This window comes from Cryptomeria japonica, chromosome 3 (assembly GCF_030272615.1).
Source record: "Cryptomeria japonica chromosome 3, Sugi_1.0, whole genome shotgun sequence".
Classification (NCBI taxonomy): domain Eukaryota; kingdom Viridiplantae; phylum Streptophyta; class Pinopsida; order Cupressales; family Cupressaceae; genus Cryptomeria; species Cryptomeria japonica.
In genome coordinates, this window is record NC_081407.1 from 490,737,831 (window position 1) to 490,759,578 (window position 21,748).

At 42.2% G+C, this 21,748-nt stretch overlaps 1 protein-coding gene across 4 annotated transcripts in view; it reads right to left on the reverse strand.

The window, feature by feature from the left end:
- Positions 1–21,748, reverse strand: part of LOC131044540 (folylpolyglutamate synthase) — a 267,458-nt gene that overhangs the window by 142,633 nt on the left and 103,077 nt on the right. For all 4 annotated transcript variants that reach the window (XM_057977897.2, XM_057977892.2, XM_057977891.2 and 1 more), the window contains 3 exons: positions 11,588–11,662; positions 3,570–3,626; positions 3,383–3,443 (listed from right to left, as the gene is read on the reverse strand). In XM_057977897.2, the coding sequence (XP_057833880.1) occupies positions 3,383–3,443; positions 3,570–3,626; positions 11,588–11,662 (193 nt within the window). The remainder of the gene's footprint in view (positions 1–3,382; positions 3,444–3,569; positions 3,627–11,587; positions 11,663–21,748) is intronic.

The following is a 21,748-nucleotide window of genomic DNA, read 5'->3' on the forward strand; positions in this document are numbered from 1 at the left end:
GAAACGCCACACAAAACTCCCCGAAGGACCACAAGACCCCTAAATGGGCTCCCTATCCATTGTATTAACCTATGGGAACCTTGCTGATAGGTTAATCTCTGCAAAAGATACTAACCTAGGAAATGGGGACAATACAAAAAAAGAGCTTGAACACTTGGAGGTTGATCCTAATTGCACGCATGGGTTCTCATGAGGATCATATTGATGAAGAAGGAGAAGTGGATTTTAAGGAAAAGCTAATAAGTGCTCTAAGTGAAATCAAGATACTTAGAAAAAATTCAAAATTTGATGTTGCTGCTACAAGAAGAGAATGGAACGAAAACCAAGACATCTCATGCTCTTGAAGAAGCAGAAAAATTGAAAGTTGATTTGAAGGTTCAGGTTGAAGAAGCAAAGAAAAGAGAAGAAGAAATTAGAAATCAGCTTAAGGTCAAGGAAGAAAACTGAGAGAGACCTATAGGTGAAATTGTTTCACTTAGAAAGTTAAATAAATCTTTGAAACAACTGAATCATGAGAAGATAAATCAGAAAAGTTTCATGTCCTTGGATAATGTCGTTAGCTCACAAAAATCATCTACTGATAAAGGTGGAGCTGGTCTTGAAGAAGGTCAAAGTTCTAAATCTACAAAAAAAGAACAACAAAAGACCAAAATGGACAGCACAAAGGATTCACCATCAAAAATCAAAAATAATGCTTTCAAAAGGCCTCCTATCTCAAGGCAAGTACTTATGAACAGGTTTAATAATTCTTTCTTTTATGGTTATTATTTCTCTTTCAATTATTTTGGACACAAGACAATCAACTATAGAGTGTTTGCAAGAAATAATTTCAGACTTATGAGTAGGAACTCGTTTGCTTCTTTGAGGAACTACAATGTTATATGCTATAAATGTAATAATGTGGTCACACTACAAAAGTTTGTAGAAGTCGTATGGCAGATTTCTCTAACCAAAAGAAGAAGGTTGAAAAAGAGGACAAAGAAAAGGAGGTTACTAAGGTTTGGAGGAAGGAGAAAAAAAATTTAGTGGAATCCCTGATTGTGCAAACAGCCTTTTTGTGCACAAAATGTAAAAGCCATATGGTATATAAACAATGGTTGTTGTTGGCATATGACTAGAGACGAGCAAGTTTCTCACTCTCAAAAGGACTAATGGAGGTAAGGTAGGATTTGGTGGTGATACATCTTCAAAAATCAAAGGTAGAGGTACACTTATTTTGGATGATGGTGAGACCAAAGTTGAGAATGTTTTATATATAGAAGGTCTGAAACACAATCTATTAAGTGTCAGTCAATTGTGTTATCAAGGACATAGTTTAGTTTTCAATTCAGATTGTTGTGAAATCGGTAAAGACAATAAACATATTGCTGATGCAAGTAAGGCTGCTAACATTGCTAACAATCTGTACATTCTTGATGATATCGGAAGTGAGAAATTGGGAGTGATTCCACTCCATCTTTGAATTGTTGTTTTGACTCAGGGGGAGTTTTCATTGTCATATTCTTTCAACCACATTTCAGTTATGCAGGTTAGTTTCAATCATTGTTGTCAAAGGGGTAGTAGTTAGTCAGGAGGCAGCATTTTTTCAAAAGCAGTTTTTGGTTTCAATTTGGTTTCAGATGGAGTTGCCATTAATGACAAAGGGGGAGATTGTTGAATATTTTGTCATTGATGTCAAAGCTAGTCAACGATTTCCTTAATTAGTGGCAATTATATTTTATCCGTGCTATTGTTTAGTGAAATAAATATCATCTTGGACGTGGTAATTTAGTGAGGCGATATGGTATTATTCTTGGTGTATGGTGGCTATATACTTTAACAGTTTCGGACTTTGATTCTTGGCAGCTCATTATGGTATTATGTTGGGTGTATGATGGCTGCAGGTATCTATATACTCTGACAATTTCAGACTTTGATTCTTGGTAGTGCATTAATTCATTTATCCTTTTTTAGCGACAGTGGATTCTTCATTTGACTATCAGTGGGGCAGCTTATTCCTGACAATGGCTGTGTAACATCAGCATTAAAAAAGGAATCATTTTGAATTCTGAAGTAATTGATAAATACCTCAACCATTTCTTCCATGTTTAGAGTCTATGGAGACAAACATGTATGCTGCATGTTAAGCTTTTCAAGACTATTTTTCTGCCGTTAATCATTGTCTTCATATTTGGTGTGGAATATATTTTGGTTGTCTTTTCAACTTGCTGCAAATAAGAAGTCGAGAACTATTTCAATGGGATGTGTCTAATTTTTGTATGGTGATTGAAGTGCGCATTCAAGTTTGTGTGAAAACTGAAGTTGGTGCTTCAGTGGAACGAAGTTGGTGTTTCAAGGAGAGTTGGTGCTCACTTATGTAATTTGGGTTGGTGCCCATTTCATGAATAAAAGCTATTGATCTGCCATGCTTTTTTACCCGAAAGTGTTTTCCACGTGAAATTTGGTGTTCTCCTTGTTGACATTTGCTCTCTCTATTCTATCTCTTTGTTTATGTGGTTTCATGTGTTCAAAAGTTCAAAATACTGATTCCCCCCACCCTCCCCTCTCAGCATTTTCTGTTTACTTTTTAGTAATTGGTAATGGTATGCATATGGTTGCTCTGGCCCTCTATCCTAGGTGGTCCTTTCCTGCTATGTAGTAATTGTATTTGTTTTAGTATAATAATAGCAACTGAAACCAAGCTCATTTAGACCTTGTATAAAAGGAGAAAATGGATTTCTAAATAGGAACGAACTGACAAAAACTGTTTTCTTCCTACATTTTAATTCCTTTATGAATGCCAAAAGGAGTGGAAATATACTTTTCTAAGTGATAAAAGACCACAATCTGCCAGTGAAGTTTTGAGCGGAAATTGTTCAAAGTAGAACCATTATTTTCTTGCTGAACAAAAGTCCAATCAAAGCAGTTTAAGGTATGGCTCCAGAGGAATAAAGTCCAAAGAGAAGCCTCAAGAATAAAATTTCAGAGATTTTAGTTGTAAAGCATTTGTTTATTGTTCATATCCCACATTATAAAAGGCATACGTTAAAAGGAAGGAATACAAAATGTGCTTTCTTGTCCATTTCACAGAATGAATGATTATAAATTGTGTCATCTGGCTGCCAAGAAAGTTGTCATAAAAATAGATCTAGTTTTCGACTTGAGGGTTTCAGCAATGTATGACAAAGCAATTTTTCAAATAATTAGCTCAGTTTGTGAAATCAATAATTAGCTTCAAAATGACAAATCAACAGATGACATTTTCAGAAAAGCAATTTAAACATGGAAAAAATAAGAAGCTAGTTCTCAAGAACCATAACCCTTCAGAATATCTATCAGAGAAACATTAAAAGTCCTCTGATAGTTTGATAGCTTCAAGAGATGAAAGAGCACAAAACAATACCTAATATCTCCATATGGTCATATCCTAATGAAGAGATTCCACAAACAACTGGTGAATTTACCTGAAGACCATCCATATCAAAATGCAATCACTGAAACAAGCTAAATGACTAAAACAAGTACAAATACAATTTAGAGGAAATCAGTTTCTTGATTGTAGAAAAATGGATAGAAAGGTTATAAATTACCACATTTGTTGCATCAAATTTGCCTCCCAACCCCACTTCCAAAATAGCAACATCAACCTGAAGTCATGCTCTCCCACAAAAAAATCATGGTTAGGGAAATGAAGCTTCAAAAAAATCATTTTCATCTCTTTAAAATGAAACGAAAAAGCACATCATTCATGGTATTTGTCATGTCCCTTTCCTAAGTGGTCAGGAAAAAACTCAATTTTCAGGCCCAATTATGCTTTACTTAGCACTCCAATTAAGTATTCTTTAATCATGTAATTAATTGATAGTAAGTTACTATTTATTTTATTTGTGGAGGGAAAAGTAATTTAAATATAAGGCTCAAATGTAATGCCTATAAAGGCAAAGTTTAGCACCCTCATTTTGTATCCAAAATTATTTTTTTCATGGACTCAATTTTCACTTGGAGCTTTTGAGGATGAAAACCCTTGGCGGCCTGGTCTAGAGGGCGAAAACCCTCCTGGATTGCAATCTTGATTCGAGGCCAAAAATCCCCCAGTCTAGTTGAGGAAATTGTAGCAGCTGGAGCAAGTTCATCGTGGCAAATTTGGGGTGAAATTGTTAATATCTGCTGGGCCAACTTGAGGCAATTCTAGTATCGTCATTTGCTACAGCTATATTACCACCATAGAGTCAGTATATTTATTGCAAATTTGCAGATATTTTATGGCCATCTTTTCAGCACCTTTAATGCATCATTGCGTCTGCAATATTGTCACATGACTATCCACTGTTTGAAGAATATTGAGATCTGAAATCAGATTTAAATTAGATCTATCATTAATGATCTGAACGTGATTGTCTGTTGGGTGGTTCAGTAAGGTATCATACTGCTATTTATTCATATTATGGAAACTATATATCACGTTTGGTTATTTCATTCATTTTCAAATATATTACTGTTGTTTATCTAAATTTTAAAATCGCCAGCACGGATTGAAACCTGAAATTAAATTGAAATATCAGAATGCATTCAAATAAGGGCTGTGATTGAGAGCGCGGAAGGGTCTGCGCAGAGCGGGGGAGTCAAGGCAGTGCAGGGAGCAGCAGCAGGGGAAGGGAAGAGGAGCGGTGGGCTGCGGGGGGGCTCGGACTGAGCGGCTCGGCCGCTTTTCCACACAGACAGCGGATTCCAGCGGGGCTGGGGGCCACTTGTGGACATCCATCCCGGGAGAGTGAGGGAGGGGTGGATTTTTGGGGCTTTTTTAATCTTTCGTGCCCCTTTGGGGTTTAGAGTGTCGTCCACCTCAAGCTTTATGGCGAGTATTAGTGGGGAGGCCTCGAAGGCTCAGCCAGTCATGGATTTTCGTGGCGCGGTGGGCTCAAAACCCCCATCACAGGGCATGAAGACTTTCAATAATAACCTCTTTTCTTTAGAGTTGGGGTCTGATAGTGCCGGTAGTTCCCGTATTTCGAAGATTAATGGGTGCTTGGAGAGATGCAGCGAGAGGCCAAAACTGGTTATTCCTCCCGAGATGATAGCGGAAGACGTCGAATATTTCTCAAAACACTCGCTATATTGCAAGTTTTTGGGAATGAGGGTTTCTTTGCAGTTCTTGGAAAACTGGGCACTAAGGACTTGGGCTCCGGAAGGGGAAATGGAGATTATGCTGCTGGCAAATAACTACTTCATGGTTACCTTTAACTGCATGGAGGATCGCAATAGGGTCTTCGAAGGTGGTCCGTATTTTTACAACCAGGTGGGGTTGTTCATCAAACCCTGGCATGCGGGGTTTAACCCCTCGGAGGAACTTCCGAATAGGGTTCCTATGTGGGTCCGTTTGCCACATTTTCCTGTGGAATGCTGTCGGGAAGATGTGCTTCGGATGCTGGCCGCTCTGCTTGGGAAGCCAGTGGGATCCTCTACGCAAACCCTGGGAAGAAAGGTAATGACCTTTGCGCGTATTTGTGTTGAAATTGATCTTAGTAAACCTTTGCAAAATGCCATAGATATCTGTAGAGGCTCTTATTCGTGGGTTCAGCAGTTAGATTATGAGACTTTACCTTTTCATTGCCGGTTGTGTCATGAGTATGGTCACCTTCAACGTAAGTGTCCTAGATATAAACCGGTGGTGCGCCAACCTCAGCAGTTGGAACCGAGACAGGATAGGGCTGAAAAAGGGAAAGCTGCTATGTCAGTTGAGGTTGGGGGATCTGATGGTTTTGTACCAGTTAAGACTAAGAACAAGAACCGAGGACAAAAGAGGCCCTTTCAGGAGAGAAAGGAGGAGGACACTTTTAACAGATTTGAGACCTTGGATGACCTTTGCCATCAGGAAGTTAATCTGGGGTTAACCCCACTGGATCAAGGTGTGTTAGGGGGGGGCTCCGGAAAGAGCACTTGAGGACCCCATCCAGGCCATGATTGTGGTGGGAAGCCAGCAAATGGACATGGATCATCCAGTAGGGGCTCAGATGGGACTCACTACTGGGGTGGAGGTGAATTTGGTCGAGGGGGAGGGATCTCCGAGCGCTTTGAAACTGGAACCGGCTGGGGCCAAAAGCAATAAGACCCCCGTTCATCTGGGTTTGCATCAGAAAGACATTAAGAAAAGTGCATCAAAGAAGAGCTCAAAGGTTGGCAGAAAGAAGGATTTGGACAAGATCAAATTGATGGGGGAGAATTTGGTTGAGTCAGGGTCGGTAAAGACTTTGGATTCTCACTTTTCCAATCCTCCAAAATGATTGTGCTTTCATGAAATGTGAGGGGCTTGAACAGCGGCCCCAGACAAAAAGCTGTTCAAGAATTAATTAGGAATCATTCGCCTGATGTCTTATTTCTGCAAGAAACTAAACTTACTGTGGAAAGTATGATGGGTCTGGTGCCGAAGCTGTGGGCTCGAGGAGAGTGTCAGTGTGTTGGGGCAGCTGGGTCCTCTGGAGGGGTCGCCTGTCTTTGGAACCCCTTAAAGCTTCGCCCGGTTTGGTGGGTGGCCTCTCGGTCTTCGTTATCCGGTGTTATCTCTAGTCTCAAGACTAGAGAATTCATTTTGTTTTCTAATATCTATGCCCCTACTGATCTTCAGGCGAAGCAAATATTATGGTCTCACATTTCCTATATGCGTAGGTTAGCCCCTTTACATCCGTGGATTATGGCAGGAGACTTCAATGCCATCCTTGAGCTGAGTGAGAAGAAGGGGGGGGTGATGCGGTTGGAACCCTCTTCTTTCCTTTTTCAGGATAATATTTCCTTGCTGCATCTTGTTGACATTAAACCTGGCAATGGCTTGTTCACCTGGAACAATAGGAGGGTGGGAGATTTTTGGATTGCTGAGAGGTTGGATCGCTTCCTAGTTTCTAATTTTTGGATTGGCGGGGGGTGGTCCACCAGCTCGGAGATTCTTGACTGGAGAGGATCGGATCACTGGCCCATCAAGTTGGTTTCTTCTTCGGCTCGGGTTGCTCGCTCACCTCCTTTTAAATTCCAACTGATGTGGCTTCGGGATCCTTCTTTGCACGCTCTGGTAGCGGAGTGGTGGAGGAGAGGGAGGCCTGCCTTTGGCACTGCCATGTACTCCTTTGCCAAGCAGCTGCAATTTGTTAAGTTTCAGCTCAAACAGTGGAACCGACGGGGCTTTGGGAACATTTTTCATGCCAAAAAAGCTGCTCTACTTGTGCTGAATGGGATCACCAGCGAAATCAAAGAGCAAGGTTTGTCTGAGGACTTGCTCAAGGAGGAAGATAGGGCTGTCAAAGTGGTTGAGGAATGGGAGCTTAGGGAAGAAATTTACTGGAAGCAGAGGGCTCGTATTGATTGGCTGAAGGAGGGGGACAGGAACGCTGCTTTCTTCTTTAACTCAGTGAAGGCTAGAAGGCATGGAAACGCCATCCCAGTTCTGATTAATGACAGAGGCGAACAGTGCTTATCCTTGCAAGCGATATCTAGGGAGGCGTCTCAGTATTTCCGGACCCTTTTCAGGGAGGACTCGCAGGGGGAAATGGGAGAGGAGAACCAAGTTCTCGCCTACATTCCCTCTCTGGGCACGGGGGAGATGAATGAGCAGCTTTTGTGTCCTATTTTTTTGGAAGAGCTTGAGAGGATTGTCTTCCACATGAGGAAAGGAAAAGCTCCTGGTCCGGATGGGTTCCCAGTAGAATTCTTTCAAGAATTCTGGGATGTTGTCAAGCTGGATTTACTGGAGGTGGTGCAGGAGTCCCAGAGGAATAAGCAGATGCTTCGGGCGTTGAATGCGACTTTCATTGCTCTTATCCCCAAGTGTGAAGGCGCTGACTGGCTAGGCCAGTTCCGACCCATCTCTCTCTGCAATGTGATTTATAAGATCATCTCTAAGTTGATAGCGGATAGATTGAAGAAGTGCCTGGGGATTGTTATCTCTGAGGAGCAGAGTGGGTTTGTAGAAGGGCGCCAAATCTTGGATGGGGTGGTCATTGCCACAGAGACCATTCACTCTATGGCAACTTCCAGGGAAAAAGTTGTTTATCAAGCTGGACATGGCTAAGGCGTACGACAGAGTTCAGTGGTCCTTCCTCCAAAAGATCCTGAAGGAGTTTGGTTTTGCTAATGAGTGGATTCAGTGAGTTATGAGTTGTGTTACGACTACTTCCTTCTCTGTGCTCATCAATGGTGATCATACTGAGCTATTTGGTGCTTCTAGGGGTCTCCGTCAAGGGGACCCCCTCTCCCCTTATCTTTTCATTCTTCTGGCTGAGGGTTTGGGGAGGCTGATTAAGCATAATGTGGGTCTGGGGATGATTCAGGGCTGGAGATGGGGTAATGACTTGCAGCCGCAGTCTCATCTGCAGTTTGTGCATGACAAGGCTCTTATGGGGATGGCTCGGATCAGAGAAGCTAATAATCTGCGTAGGGTCTTGGATGTTTATCTTGCGGCATCAGGCCAGATGATCAATGAGGATAAATCCTCTATCCTCTTCTTCAACACTCTGGAAGCAATTCAACGGAGGATTGCCCTTATCTTGAGATTCTAGGTTGGCTCCCTGCTGTTGATTTATTTGGGTATCCCTATCTCTCCTAGTAACCCTCCTAGGACGTCTTGGCAGGGTATTTTGGATAAATTCCGCTCGAAAGTTGAACATTGGACTCATAGATGGCTATCCTTTGCTGGGAGGGTTCAATTGATTCAGTCGGTGGTTCAGGCTCTTCCGATCTATCGGTGTATGCTTCATGTGGCTCCTAAATGGTTCTTGAAGGGTCTGGACTCTCTAGCTAGGCAATTCTTATGGGCAGGCAATCTTTCCTCTTCAAAATGGAGTCTTGTCAATTGGGACTTGGTTTGTAGCCCGAAGCAGTCCGGGGGGTTTGGTTTAAGGCAGTCTATTCCTTTTGGGGAGGCGTTGGCGGCTAAATTGTATTGGAGGTGGTGTGTGGAGCAGGATCGGGGATGGGCCAGGATTTTGGCCTACAAATATATGCAGAGGGTTCCGCTGGAGGAAATCCCTAGATATCTGCTTGAGGGAAAGGGCTCTTCGATCTGGTATACTCTCAAGAGGGGGGCTTCTCTCATTAAGGCAGGGCTCTTTTGGATTTGTAGGAGGGGGGAAGAGGTCCTTTTCTGGAACGACTCTTGGGATGGCTACCCTCCCATTCTTGATCAGTTCCCTAACCTTAGGAATCTGTGCCAGAGATTTTTGGAGGGTGGATGGTCAAGGGTGAGTGACTTCAAGGCTGCTTATAGGTGTGGACGTCTGGAGTTGGAGAGGTGGAAGTTTCCTGATGAATGGCCAGTTGATGGGACGGAGGAAGAGTGTGCGGACTTGCAGGGCATTTTGGCAAGTAGACACTGTAGCTCCCTCAAGGGTAGGGATGGGCTGGCTTGGTCTCCCAATCCTAAGGGCATGTTTACGGTGGCTGGTGGATACCGGGAATTGTTGTACCGAAGACTTGAGGGAAGAGAGGTGAACTAGTGGAAACAGGTGTGGAGTAATGTGTCTTGGCCAAAGTGTAACTGCTTCGCTTGGACTTTGGCTTTGAATAGACGTCTAACCTGGGACAATATCCGCAAGCGGGGATTTATGGGGCCCTCTATCTGTGTGTTGTGCGGTAATGGGGAGGAAGATTCCTCACACCTGTTCTTCAAATGTCCCTTCTCTCAGCTGATTTGGCATTATTGGTGGGGGGTGTGGAAGCATCCTTGCATCCATGCGAATTCTCTGGTGGAGTTTGGGAGCAGTTTGGGTAGACCTCCTATCCTGTCCTCCTTCCTTCAGACTGTCTAGTATGTTGGGCCCATCTTCATTCTGTGGCAAATATGACTCGAGAGGAACAGGAGAATCTTTCGTGAGGTCAGATTGTTAGTTCGGCAAGTTTGGAATAGAATCATTGCAATGATCCGAGAGACGGTGGAAGCGAAATGTGAGGTCAATTTTCCTTTAGGTAGGGATGAGACTGATATTGTGAGTAGGCTTGGTCTGCAGGAGTTGTCTCCGGCCTCAGCTTGTGTCAGGCGAGGTAGACGGGCCATGAGGAAGGTGCAAAGGATGGGAAGATGGATACCCCCTCAGGATGAGTTTATCAAGATTAATACTGATGGCTCGTCTAGGGGTAACCCAGGCCCTACTGGAGTTGGTGGTGTTGGCAGGAATAGCATGGGGGAGGTTGTTTTCCTCTTTTCGGTGCATAAAGGGTGGCAGTCTAATAACTTTATGGAGGGATTGGCGATTCTCTATGCCCTTGAACGGGCTTGGGAACTGGGTCGTAGGAAGGTGATTTGTGAATCAGACTCACAGATTGTTGTTAACTTGTTGACAAAGCAGAAGGTGAGTGGGATTCAGTGGCAATTGGTAGGGATTGTTCAGCAAATTCTCCAAATTAGTTCTTTAATGGAACAGGTCTCTTTCATCCACATTCCCCGAGAATGGAATAAAGCTGCTGATTGTTTGGCCAAGTGGGCCTCGGAGCATGGTAGTGATTGGAAAGTTGAAGGTTGGGAGCATCTCTCCGGAGATTATTGTCAAGACTTGCAGAAGATTTTTAATGAGGACATGGTTGGGTATGAAGTTGGATGATCTGGGGATGGGTTGGTGGTTCTTTCCTGGAGCTTTGGGGCTCTGGGTCTCTATGTAATTCTTGTATCTGATTTTCAAATAAAGTTTTTACCCCTTTTATTCACAAAATAAGGGCTGTGATTGCTATGTTCCATTTAACCCTGTGATTTGATTTTTAATTTCTGTTCATGGCGATTGGAATTAGGTTTGGCTGTTGATTATTGATACAGTTCGGAATTAATATGTTGCATTGGATTCCCAAACTTATTGTTATTGATCTGCAATAATAGCCAGAACTGAGTCTATTGTTGAATCGCCTATTGCTGCTGCTATTGTTTCTGAAAGTCATTAATTAGTATGATTATGCTCGTCACTGCTACCCATTTATACATTGCTACCATTATTATTTCCAAAAGTTATTAAATTAATATATTATTGCTAGCATAGGGTTTCATTTCAGTCCATAGTTTAGGGCTTGTCTACAAGTTTCCATCAATCAGAAAATTGAATTACCTAGTGTTTGAATCCATTAATTACTTCAGCATTTCCATCTGTTGCCTTAATCAGAAAATTCAAAAAAAAAATCATATATTCCAAAAAACCTAAAAAGGGACATTACAGTATTAAATTTTAATATTCAGTTTTGCCTTTCAAACCTAAAAATTCACTGATTGTCAACCTCTAATCCTTCCCACTTGTAACATTTCATAACTGACAACAATTCAACCTTCTCATTGAAGACAATATCTAGAAAGTCCTTGTCTTATGCAATTCAATTATTTTGTTTATGCAATAAAATGTACTAAATAGCCACCTCTTTGAGTGCAACATGTTCAAAAAATTTAGCAAAACAAGCAACATAAATCAAGTCATATGATCAAACATTACATCAAAAGATATACCAATATTTATTTTCAAGCCAAATAAGACAACCATATGCAATATGCTATCAGAATATGATATATGCACTATACATCAAAGTATCATAAATTCTATGAGAAGCAATGATCGGAAATTTGACAGACAAGAAAACAAGTGAAATTATTCACCTTCTCTTCTGTAAATATCTTGAAGGCAACAAGAGTTAAGAATCGGAAAAAATGTATGTCTTCCATAGAGTTTTCCTGCATAAGAAACGATTTCAAGAGTAGAAGGCACAACCTTGTTAAAAAAATAATAAGAAAAAACAAAATTTATGAGAGCAAGGTTGAGAATGTAAATAGCACTCCATGCAATTTACAAGGGATAGGAACCTTTCAATTTTTGAGTTGAATAAATTCTAGATAAATATTACTTCCTGTTTACACGATGTATAATTGTAGAAAATGAAACTGCTAGAAAACATTCATGGTAAAGAGATGTGCATGTCAAATTTATTTACAGCTTAAAAAGCATCATTATTTTAAGCATTCTAAATCATTATCATGACTATTAAAATGTTAAGGATTTCAAGGAGTACAAAATAGGCCAAGCTTCCCTAAGGATATCCTCTAGTTTTTAGTTTTGAAAGCCACAGTTTCATCTAGCATTGAAGATGACCATAGAGTCATCTACCACACTGCACTACCACTTAATTGTTGGCGGCAATATTGTACACGGAAATAAAAACTAGTTAATTAAGTTGTAATTGTGTTGGTTAGTTGGCAACCGAGGGGTGGCAGTTGCGGTGTGACGGTTGGCGCTCGCACCCCCTCAGCATCTTTATATACTTTGGAATGTAACTTGTAAAGGGGACGACAATGATGAATGGAATAACATCTGATATATTGCATTTGATATCTATGGCATTATTATTCTGCATTATGTGTTTTATCTGTGTGCTTTAAGTTATTTACCCGAGAGGGCAAACATTTGGCATCGTTGCCTAGACGTACTCGGGAACGAAAGACGCGGATGGCGCACAGATGCGATGGGCCTACCCGTCGGTGAGATGAACCCAAAGGCCGACGACGCACCCACGGAACAATCGGCGAAGGGGAAATTGAACCCTGTAATAATCCCGACACAATGTTGAGATAAATTGTGGCCGACAGGAAAAATAACAAAAGTTTTTTTTTTGTGTACATGGCGTGTGCTTGCTATGTACGAAAGTGATTTATGCCCAATATATTAAATAAAGATAGAAAAAAAAAAAGCAGAAACGGACGAGTGGGAAGCCGCGCAAAGGGCCTTGATTCTGGAGCAGCAAGTAGAACGAAGGTGTAGGCTAAGGCAGCTTGCCGAGGGACGACCGGCCGAGGGGTTGCTCGAAGGGAACCCAGGAGGTGTCACGGAGGTTGCGAAGGCAGAGATAGACGGAGAGAAGTACACTCTCTACACTGTCGTAGGGTTGCCCGAGGGGAACCTAGGAGCCACGAAGGGTGCCGAAGGCGACCTCTACAGTTCGCCTGAATACCACCACCGTAGGGTAAGAAGTCGCAAAGAGCTGGTGGAACAAACAAGGCGAAATCTAAACTTGATCGATGCTACCAGAGGCGTACTAAAGAATTTGTCCATTTTGGAGGACAACCGGAGGGAGACGACCGAAGGTGACGGTACGGCCGACGATGCCAAGGGAGCACAAGGGTACCGTACGAGAGGCAATTTGTTCGATGCGGGGTCAACAACCTTCTCCGGAGGACCCACGAGTGGAGGGTCAGGTGCAGGAGGCGGAGGCGGACCAGGTACAAGCACAAAGGCACCAGAGGAGCGAGACTGAGCGGTGGGATGGCCAGTAAACAGAAGTTGCCAAAGTTCAACGGCGAGGGGAAGGAAGATCCCGTCCGCCATTGTCGAACGTGTGGAACCATATGGTCAGCGAACGGTGTTACTGACCAAAACGAATGGGTAACGCAGTTCCCAACCACGTTACGTGGAGTTGCCATAGATTGGTACTCCGATGTGGACAAGCAAAAAGTGGCCACGTGGGCCAACCTACAGAAGGAATTCACGGAGGAGTTTCGGTTGCTCCGTGATGACAATGAAATTGTAACGAAGATATACAGTACCAAACAAGGTACCAAGGAGACAGTACGGGCATACAGCATGAGGCTGAAGGAATTGCTAGGTAAAATGGAAAGCCAACCAACAGAGGGATTGAAGAAACGATGGTTCGTTGAAGGATTGAAATCCTCCCTATGAAAAAAGATGAAAATTGTACCCCCGACGTCATATGACGACGCCTATAATAGGGCGATGGACCTAGAGAGCGAATACAAAACGTCAAAGAAGAAGAAAAGTAATAAATATTCATCTGACGATGATGAAGACTCTAACGGGGAAAGCAGCAGCAGTGGCGAATCGAGTAAAAAGGTGCACGCTCTCCAAAAGGACATGGAACGAATGCTGAAGGAATTCAAAGCCATTAAGGGGAGTACAAGTAAGACTGAAGAAAACGACGTGTGGTGTACCGACTGTAGGAGTGACGGACACACCAACGGGTCCTGCCCCAAGAAGGCTTTCTGCGACATTTGTCAGATTGCGGGACATTTGACAAAGGAATGTCCCTACAATATGAAAACCAGGAGCCAACAAGTTATCTTCATGCAAGAGCAGCCGATCGTTAGAACTTCGCAAACCAACACAACGGCATCATCTGGAGGTTACCGGGACAACAGACGCGGCGGTGGAAGGAATAGCAACAATAACAATAACGGAAGCCGTATCCAGTATGACGCCAAGGGCTGGCCAATTATCCAATGTAGGGCCTGTAATCAATGGGGGCACTTTGCCCGTGATTGCACGAAGGAAGCCACCCCTCAGCACCTCTGCCGATGGTGTGGGCCAGGCGACCATGAGGACGCAAATTGCCCACAGGCAGGGGTTAATCTCCTCAACATTGAGAAGGCTGAGAAGACTGGTGAGAAAGAAGTACTGGCGATCACCCGCTCCCAAACGAAAAAAACCACTTATCCCAACCCTCGTACGGAGAAGGAAAGATTACGCGAGGCAAAGGCCAATATTGAACATGAGATGACAGCTGAACGACGGGACAACGAGGTGGCGAGTACATCATCCCGTACGAAAGCGGAAAATAACATCATTGGACAAATATTGCAGATGGAGGTACCTGTGAGAATACAAGACCTCCTGGAGACCATGCCGCAGCTAAAAACGGCTATCTTAAACTCCATAACCTCACAGGTGAAAACGAGGGAGGTCGTGAGCCCCACAGCCGACCCTACATTAAGGGAGGTCCTAAGCCCCACGGTCGATCCCATGTTGTTGGTAGTCAACAACGGATGCCAACCGGCAGTGGTAGAAATGGGCATACTGGGGACTACCTTGACAGACACTATTGTCGATGGTGGATCAGGAGTGAATGTTCTTCCAGAAGAAACCTGGCGGAAGCTAGGGAAGCCGACGCTGTGGCCATCTACATTCAATCTGCTCGAAGAAGATCAGCATGGAATCAAACCCATTGGGACATTGATGGGCCAACAAGTTACCATCGGGACGCAACCCTTCATACTAGATTTTGTGGTAATCTCACTCAAGAAGAAGGGGTACGATGCCATCTTAGGCAGAGGGTGGCTAGTTACAGCAAAGGTGAACCACGACTGGAAAAAGAACACCCTTTCTATGGAGAAAGGGGGGCGGAAGTACACCACTGATCTGAGGACCCAGGTTGTTGACGAGGAACTGGCATCATCTTCGGAATCAGAGGATGAAGGAAAAGGCGACCCGAGGGACAAAGGACGGGGCTGCAGGGAGCCCAACGACGAAGGGATTCTCGAACTAGGAGAGTGGTCCGAGGATGAGACAGGGTCATTGAACGGGCTCTTCCATTGGTAGATGGAGGATTATGAAATGTTCTAGAGCTACAGGCTCGAAGTAGAGGAACCAGAGCAAGTAACAGAGGAGGTGTACCTGCCAGAATACATAGAATATTGGAAGGGAGATGCCCCAAACCTCGGTGACGTAGATAATCTGAAGATCAATTGTGTTGGCAACGATTGGAACCTTGTGTGGAAGGCCGCAGCTTTCAAAATCTTTATTATTCTTCTTCTTCTTATGTACGGGAAGGAGGCTGTGGTCCCTGTAGAATTTGTGGTTCCAGGTCTTCGGATGGCCATGGAAAATAGACTTGCCACCAACGGGCCCAAATTGAAACCCTACCACGCGAAGCGCGCAGGGGACCCGAGAGGCCGAACGGAAACCCGAGAGTCCGGAGGGGGACCCGAGAGGACGGAAGGGGACTCGAGAGGCCGAGCAGACGACTCAAGAGGCACAGGACCACAGCAGGAGACTCTCGAGCGAGGAAAACTGAGAAGGATGAAGGGCAATCCCAACGGCATGGGACCCGAGCCGAAGACTCTCGACAATTAGATTATAAAAAATAAAAATAAAAAAAACGGTCGTACGGGTCCGTACGGAAGTTGACCGTACGGCTGCAAAAAAAAAACTAACTTGTACGCCAGGTGACCATATGGCATGGAAAAAAAAAATAAGTCGTGGGGCCACCGTACGGTGACCACACCGCCGGTGGAACCACCGTGCGGTGGTCACACCGACGATGGGGCCACCGGAGGTGGACACCCGTACGCCGCACTTAAAACAAACCCCCGCACCACGCAGCCCACGCAAGGAAAAAGAAGGAGAAGGAAACCCCGCGGAGGTGTCAGTGCTGTTGTTGACCGTACGGGGAGGTTGCATGGCCGGGGTGACATTACAGGAAAAAGGAGAAAGAAAAAAAAAAAACGACGACGACCAGATTGAAAAATTATTCGATGACATTAGGAGCCAGATTGAAATCACGCTGCCCCCGGACCCCGCGAGGGGCGCTGCCCCAAACCCTGCGGGGGCGCTACCCCTTGACCCCGCTGGGGGCGTTGCCCCCAGACCCCCAGTTTATTTTTGAGCTACAGAATACCACGAGAAGTGTTGTGGTTGTCCGTATTGTGAGAAAGAAGCCTGCAGCTAAGCATTGGCGGGGAAGCCATAAGCCGTAGAGGGAGACGGATTTGGAGGTTGGGAACAAACAGAGTTTGAGGGAAGGCATTGCAGGTCCACGCAGTTGTATGACACCAGGGAGTTATTCAGTTCAGTTTTTAGCCTTTGGGGAGTGTGATGGAGGATTTGAGGTGTCTCCTAGCCTTTGTGCCAGAGGGTTGTGGCCACCTCCAGGCAGGAATGGTACGCTTTGAGGAACTTGGAGTATGTCTCGGCTGGACGTGAGGTTGCCTTGGTGGATGCAGAGAGGGCTCGGGAGGAGCCGACCACCAGGTTGGAGGCAGTACTAGCGTGAGACTTAGCTCAGCGTACCCAGGAGTTGGATGCCGAGAGGGCAACGCAGGTGGCTATCGAGGACAAATTGGCTAGGGAGACAGTATCATTTGAGTAGCAGTTGGTGGAGGCTGAGACTGAAAAGCGTATTTTGCAGACAAGTTTGGTTTAGGCACAGGAGAACTGTGATGTCAAAGAGGCACTTGAGCATCGGATGGTAGCAGAAAAGGGTTTTTCAAGCGAGGACGCAGCAGGTGTGTAAGTTCCGGGCTCGACTGGCATCAATAGTTTTGTTAATGTCATCTCTATTTTGTATTAAGTCGTTTGGAGACGACTTCTTTTCTTTTGGGGGGGATGATGTTGGCGGCAATATTGTACATGGAAATAAAACTAGTTAATTAAGTTGTAATTGTGTTGGTTAGTTGGCAACCGAGGGGTGGTAGTTGCGGTGCGACAGTTGGCGCTCGCACCCCCTCGGCATCTTTATATACTTCGGAATGTAACTTGTAAAGGGGACGACAATGATGAATGGAATAACATCTGATATATTGCATTTGATATCTATGGCATTATTATTCTGCATTATGTGTTTTATCTGTGTGCTTAAGTTATTTACCTGAGAGGGCAAACATTAATGACCAAGAACCAAAACAAACACCTCAGCCTTATCATTTATTTTACTTTATTTTATTCTTCTTGAGGAAACTCGAATAAGATACATTGAAGAATCACTTTTTATACAGCCAACTCCAAAGGCCCCTCAAAGCACTGTCAAAGTTTAATTTGAAGAAATTAGATGGAGGAGACCATTTTACATTTTTTCTTAAAGAAGCTTTAGATTGAACTCCAAAAGCCCCATGAATGGGGATGATTAATATTATTATAATTTATTATTAACAAATTATAAGTATTTAGTAATACTATACCTTGAAACTTTTGAAGAGCTGTAAAAAGCTGCCCAAAAAAACCATAGGATTGAGGGTTCTGCCATTAAAAATGTTGCACTTGTCCAAGATTCTAAATGCTAATAATAACTAACATTATTACTCACCACTAAGTCACTATGGCAAATTTATTATTAAATGTAAACCTTATATTCCAACACCCTCTCTTAAGGCTTGTACTAAAAGAAAAACATATTAACACACTAGCTAAAAACTACAAACATTTAAACCAAAACAAAACCATGCATTCTTTAAAGCTTTCCTTTGTAAATAGTTCTTCAAACAAGCAGAACTCCATCAAATTAACTCATAAGCCTCGTAAAGGTGTAGCTCTCAAGCTAAATTCTTGAGCCACCTCCTCAAACTCCCAAATTACGAATCTCTCACATTTCTAAACAACTATCAGTATTGAGATACATCTACAATGCTCCATAAGTTGTCTCATGACCTTCATGATAGTATAATTCTTGAGATCCACAAACTCCTAAATTAACTAGGTAGCCATCCATGTTAAGCTTCATCTACACTAGACTCTTCTTGTCTTCAAATTGAAGACTTCTCAGAATACATATTTTTCATCAACGAATTTTTCATCATTGCCAACAATTGATGAATCTTTAACAATGGTGTTAGTTGAAAATTTTGTACACCTAGGAAGGCATGCAAAATTACGGTTTTAGCCATAGCGTGAGAGTTAAAAACTCTCCTAATTCTAAGAGAAGGCTCCCCCTTTTCTACTTCTAACTATTACAAATTAATTATAACCTATAAACACTATTTTAACTTGGGTGGGACAACATCCTTTTCTCCTTTTTAGAAAGATGATATTCTTTTCTCTTTTTTCAATCCTTTTCTCCTTTTCAGAAAGATGAAGATGATATTCTTTTCTCTTTTTACAAAAAAGAAACTACAACTTATGGTAACAAATTCAAAAATTTTCAACAAATTTCAACAATTACAAAAATGCTTAAACAATAGGAAGCGAAGTTTCCATAAAAGCACAAAGTCTTTTGTCGCTTCCCCGGGACGGGAATGTAGAAACAAAAGCTCAAATTCTTCACTCTTCTACTATCCAATCAACCTTCCAAAATGATTATTATAGTAACAATGTATAACATACAACAGCTCAAGGTTTGTCAATATAATGCACTTCTAGACTGCTATTGAACAAGAACAATTACAAGGACAAAGTCTTGTAGCTTCTTCCTAACCTAACACTCAACTATGCTAATTTAACCCTCAAAATTTGCAGCACAAAGTCTACTAGAAATCAGATTAAAGCTCTTTCCAATAATCTTACTAGAATCTCAAGTATATGCAGAAAAATATATCACTATGGCATAAGTACACAACGAATATATGAACAAAGTATCAACACAAAGTCTGAAAAAATCAAATGTTCTCCTTATACTGCTTGAGAGTCAAAAACAAAGTTTTAATTGCTGTAATTTCTGCAGAGTTTTTATTGCTTGCCAAAAAATGATGCATATTACAAAGAGCACCCTCCAATGTATAGGAGAGGGGCTAAGAGCAAAAAGTGGGAGAAGTCCAACTAACTAAGACTTATTCCACAACTAACTATGACTTATTTCAAATTACAATTCTATTGTCTTTCGACTTGTAATTTGTTTACAGGTAATTACAAGTTACAAGAATACAAGCAATGTGACTACTTGCAATTACAATTTTTGGCATTACATTTAATTTGTCAAAGGGAAATTACAAATGCATAATTGAAACTAATCTAAGTGTCCAAGACACGACTCTATCTACATCCTCCTCTGTCTAAAAGGTCTTCATACTGCTACAAGATGCTGGCACTTGAACTATTCAAGATCGGTGAAGGTATTTGTCTAGGAACATCAACTTGCATCCTTGATAGTTCTTATATCCTTTGCCAACGAACTCCAACCTCATCTTCTTGCTTGGGGTAATAATGATTCTTCAGGAGAAGTTCTCTCTATGCATATGACATCGTACTCTTTTCATTTTACATCAATACTGTCATCAACATATAAAAGCACTGGCTTTTGCTTACTGTCCTTACATGCATTGAGACCCCTTGCAATCGAGTCTCTAGGATTTGATTGCAAGTGACCAAAGTGTGTCTCCTTGTAGTCAAGTCCTAAAGACTCAACTGCAAGTATTGATCTTGCAAAGGAAAGACGTGGGAATGAGAGTATGCAGGTCAAGTCTTAAAACCGATTGCATGTGGAGTTGCAATTATAGGTACTTGCAATGTAGGTCTAGAGATCCGATCTCAGATAGAGAACAACAAAACTCATTTAATTTGTCAAGAAAAACAAGCTACTAGCTTGGAATCGGGTTTGAGAAGGTAATTTGCAAGTGACTTAATTTCCTTGTAAAACGAACTTTACCTGCAATCGGGTCTTAGGAACCCGATTGCAAGTGCATAAATACTTAACATAAAAACAAGTTAACTTGTAATCAGGTTTCTAAGACCCAATTGCAAGTAAAGACAACTTGTAATCGGGTTTCTAAGACCCTATTACAAGTAAAGAAAAATGACTTGCAATTTGAATAAAAGTTTCCTACTTACAGAGAGGAACTCAAAACCCGATTTTGAACAAAAAGCTAAGAAAATGAAAACAAACGCCGACAAAAACTTTGACAAAGATGACAAACATACCCTCTAAAGATTTGACATTAACATATACGGGTTTTAAACCTTGTAAAACGTGCCTTAGAGAAGATAACTACAAATTTTGAGCAAAAATTTGTAGGGTTTGTCTATTTTTGAAAATTCAAAAATTGAGACAACAGTTGGCTCTAACTGGGGAATTCCTTTCATTCGTCCTTTAAAATGATGAGAGGAATAGAAACTAAATCTCAAAGTGCCTTCTTCCATTCCATTGGGCTACAAGGTCAAGCAACAAAAAGAAATAAACAAGGAAGATGACAAGACTTAACTAAAAACCTATTGAGATAAGACTCAACTTTGTGCAACTACACTTATTGGAAAGGAAAACTAACCTAACCTAAACTAACTAACCATGGAAACCCTCCTAAATGAAACCATTCACGAGCTCACCAAAGTAGCTGCCTTTTCTCAACAGCTTGCAATGCCTTGCATGATCATAAGCAGCCACAACCAATTGAAGCACAAAAAGTTGTACCATACCTTGATGTACCATTCTCTGAAAGAGATGAACAAATGCACTTGCCTCCTCAAGTTGGTCATATGTATTGCTGCTCCAAAGTGGATCAATGAATTTGGACTGCCCTTACTCAACCATAGATGCATCCTTTATCCCTTACTCTCATGTATCTTCATGCTTAGGAGCAAGTGTAACCTTCAAAGAGTTGTCGGCTTCCAACCAAGCTAGATGTCTTATAGGACATCCTCTTGAAAGGACAAAGACAAAATTCTTCTTACTGAACCCACTAACCATATCCTCATTTTGAGTAGAATAAGTTACCTCATGTGATCCAAATGAAAACATGGCTACATTGCTTACCTCAACACGGTGTTCACAAACTTCAGCTTTGGGAAAATTTGAGTTGCAATCAAGACTTGAACAAAATTCCTCTATTATGTTTGTGAAAAGGTCTTCATCAAGTTCCTTGTTATCTTCATGCATGTCCATCTTTTCACATCTTGAGACATGATTGTCCTCCTTTACCAACACCTTAGCAAAGTGTTTTTCATCCTTCTGCTTGTTATTTCCCATGGTATCTAGCATGGTCTTTTATTTTTGTTCAACAACTTTCTAGTAGTGCATAAACCAAATATGAGAGTCACCAGCTATGTCTGCCCCCTCTTGGAATAGACCAATAAGATCACTTTGTTCAGGTTCATAGTTTGCCACTACTGCATTTGTTGGTGGTGCCTCAAGAGCAACCCTTTCTGGTGGTGAAGGAAGCTTGCCTTTTTCCTTGCAACATAATCGTAAGCAGCATTTGGATAAGGTCTTCTTAAAATGTCCTTATAAGGAGTGGAGAACAAACCTTAGGATATTTGCTTCTTAAGAGCTAATATTTCATTAGCCAACATTTGCACCATAGAATCTGTGGTACTCGTTGAAGATGATTCCAAAGGAA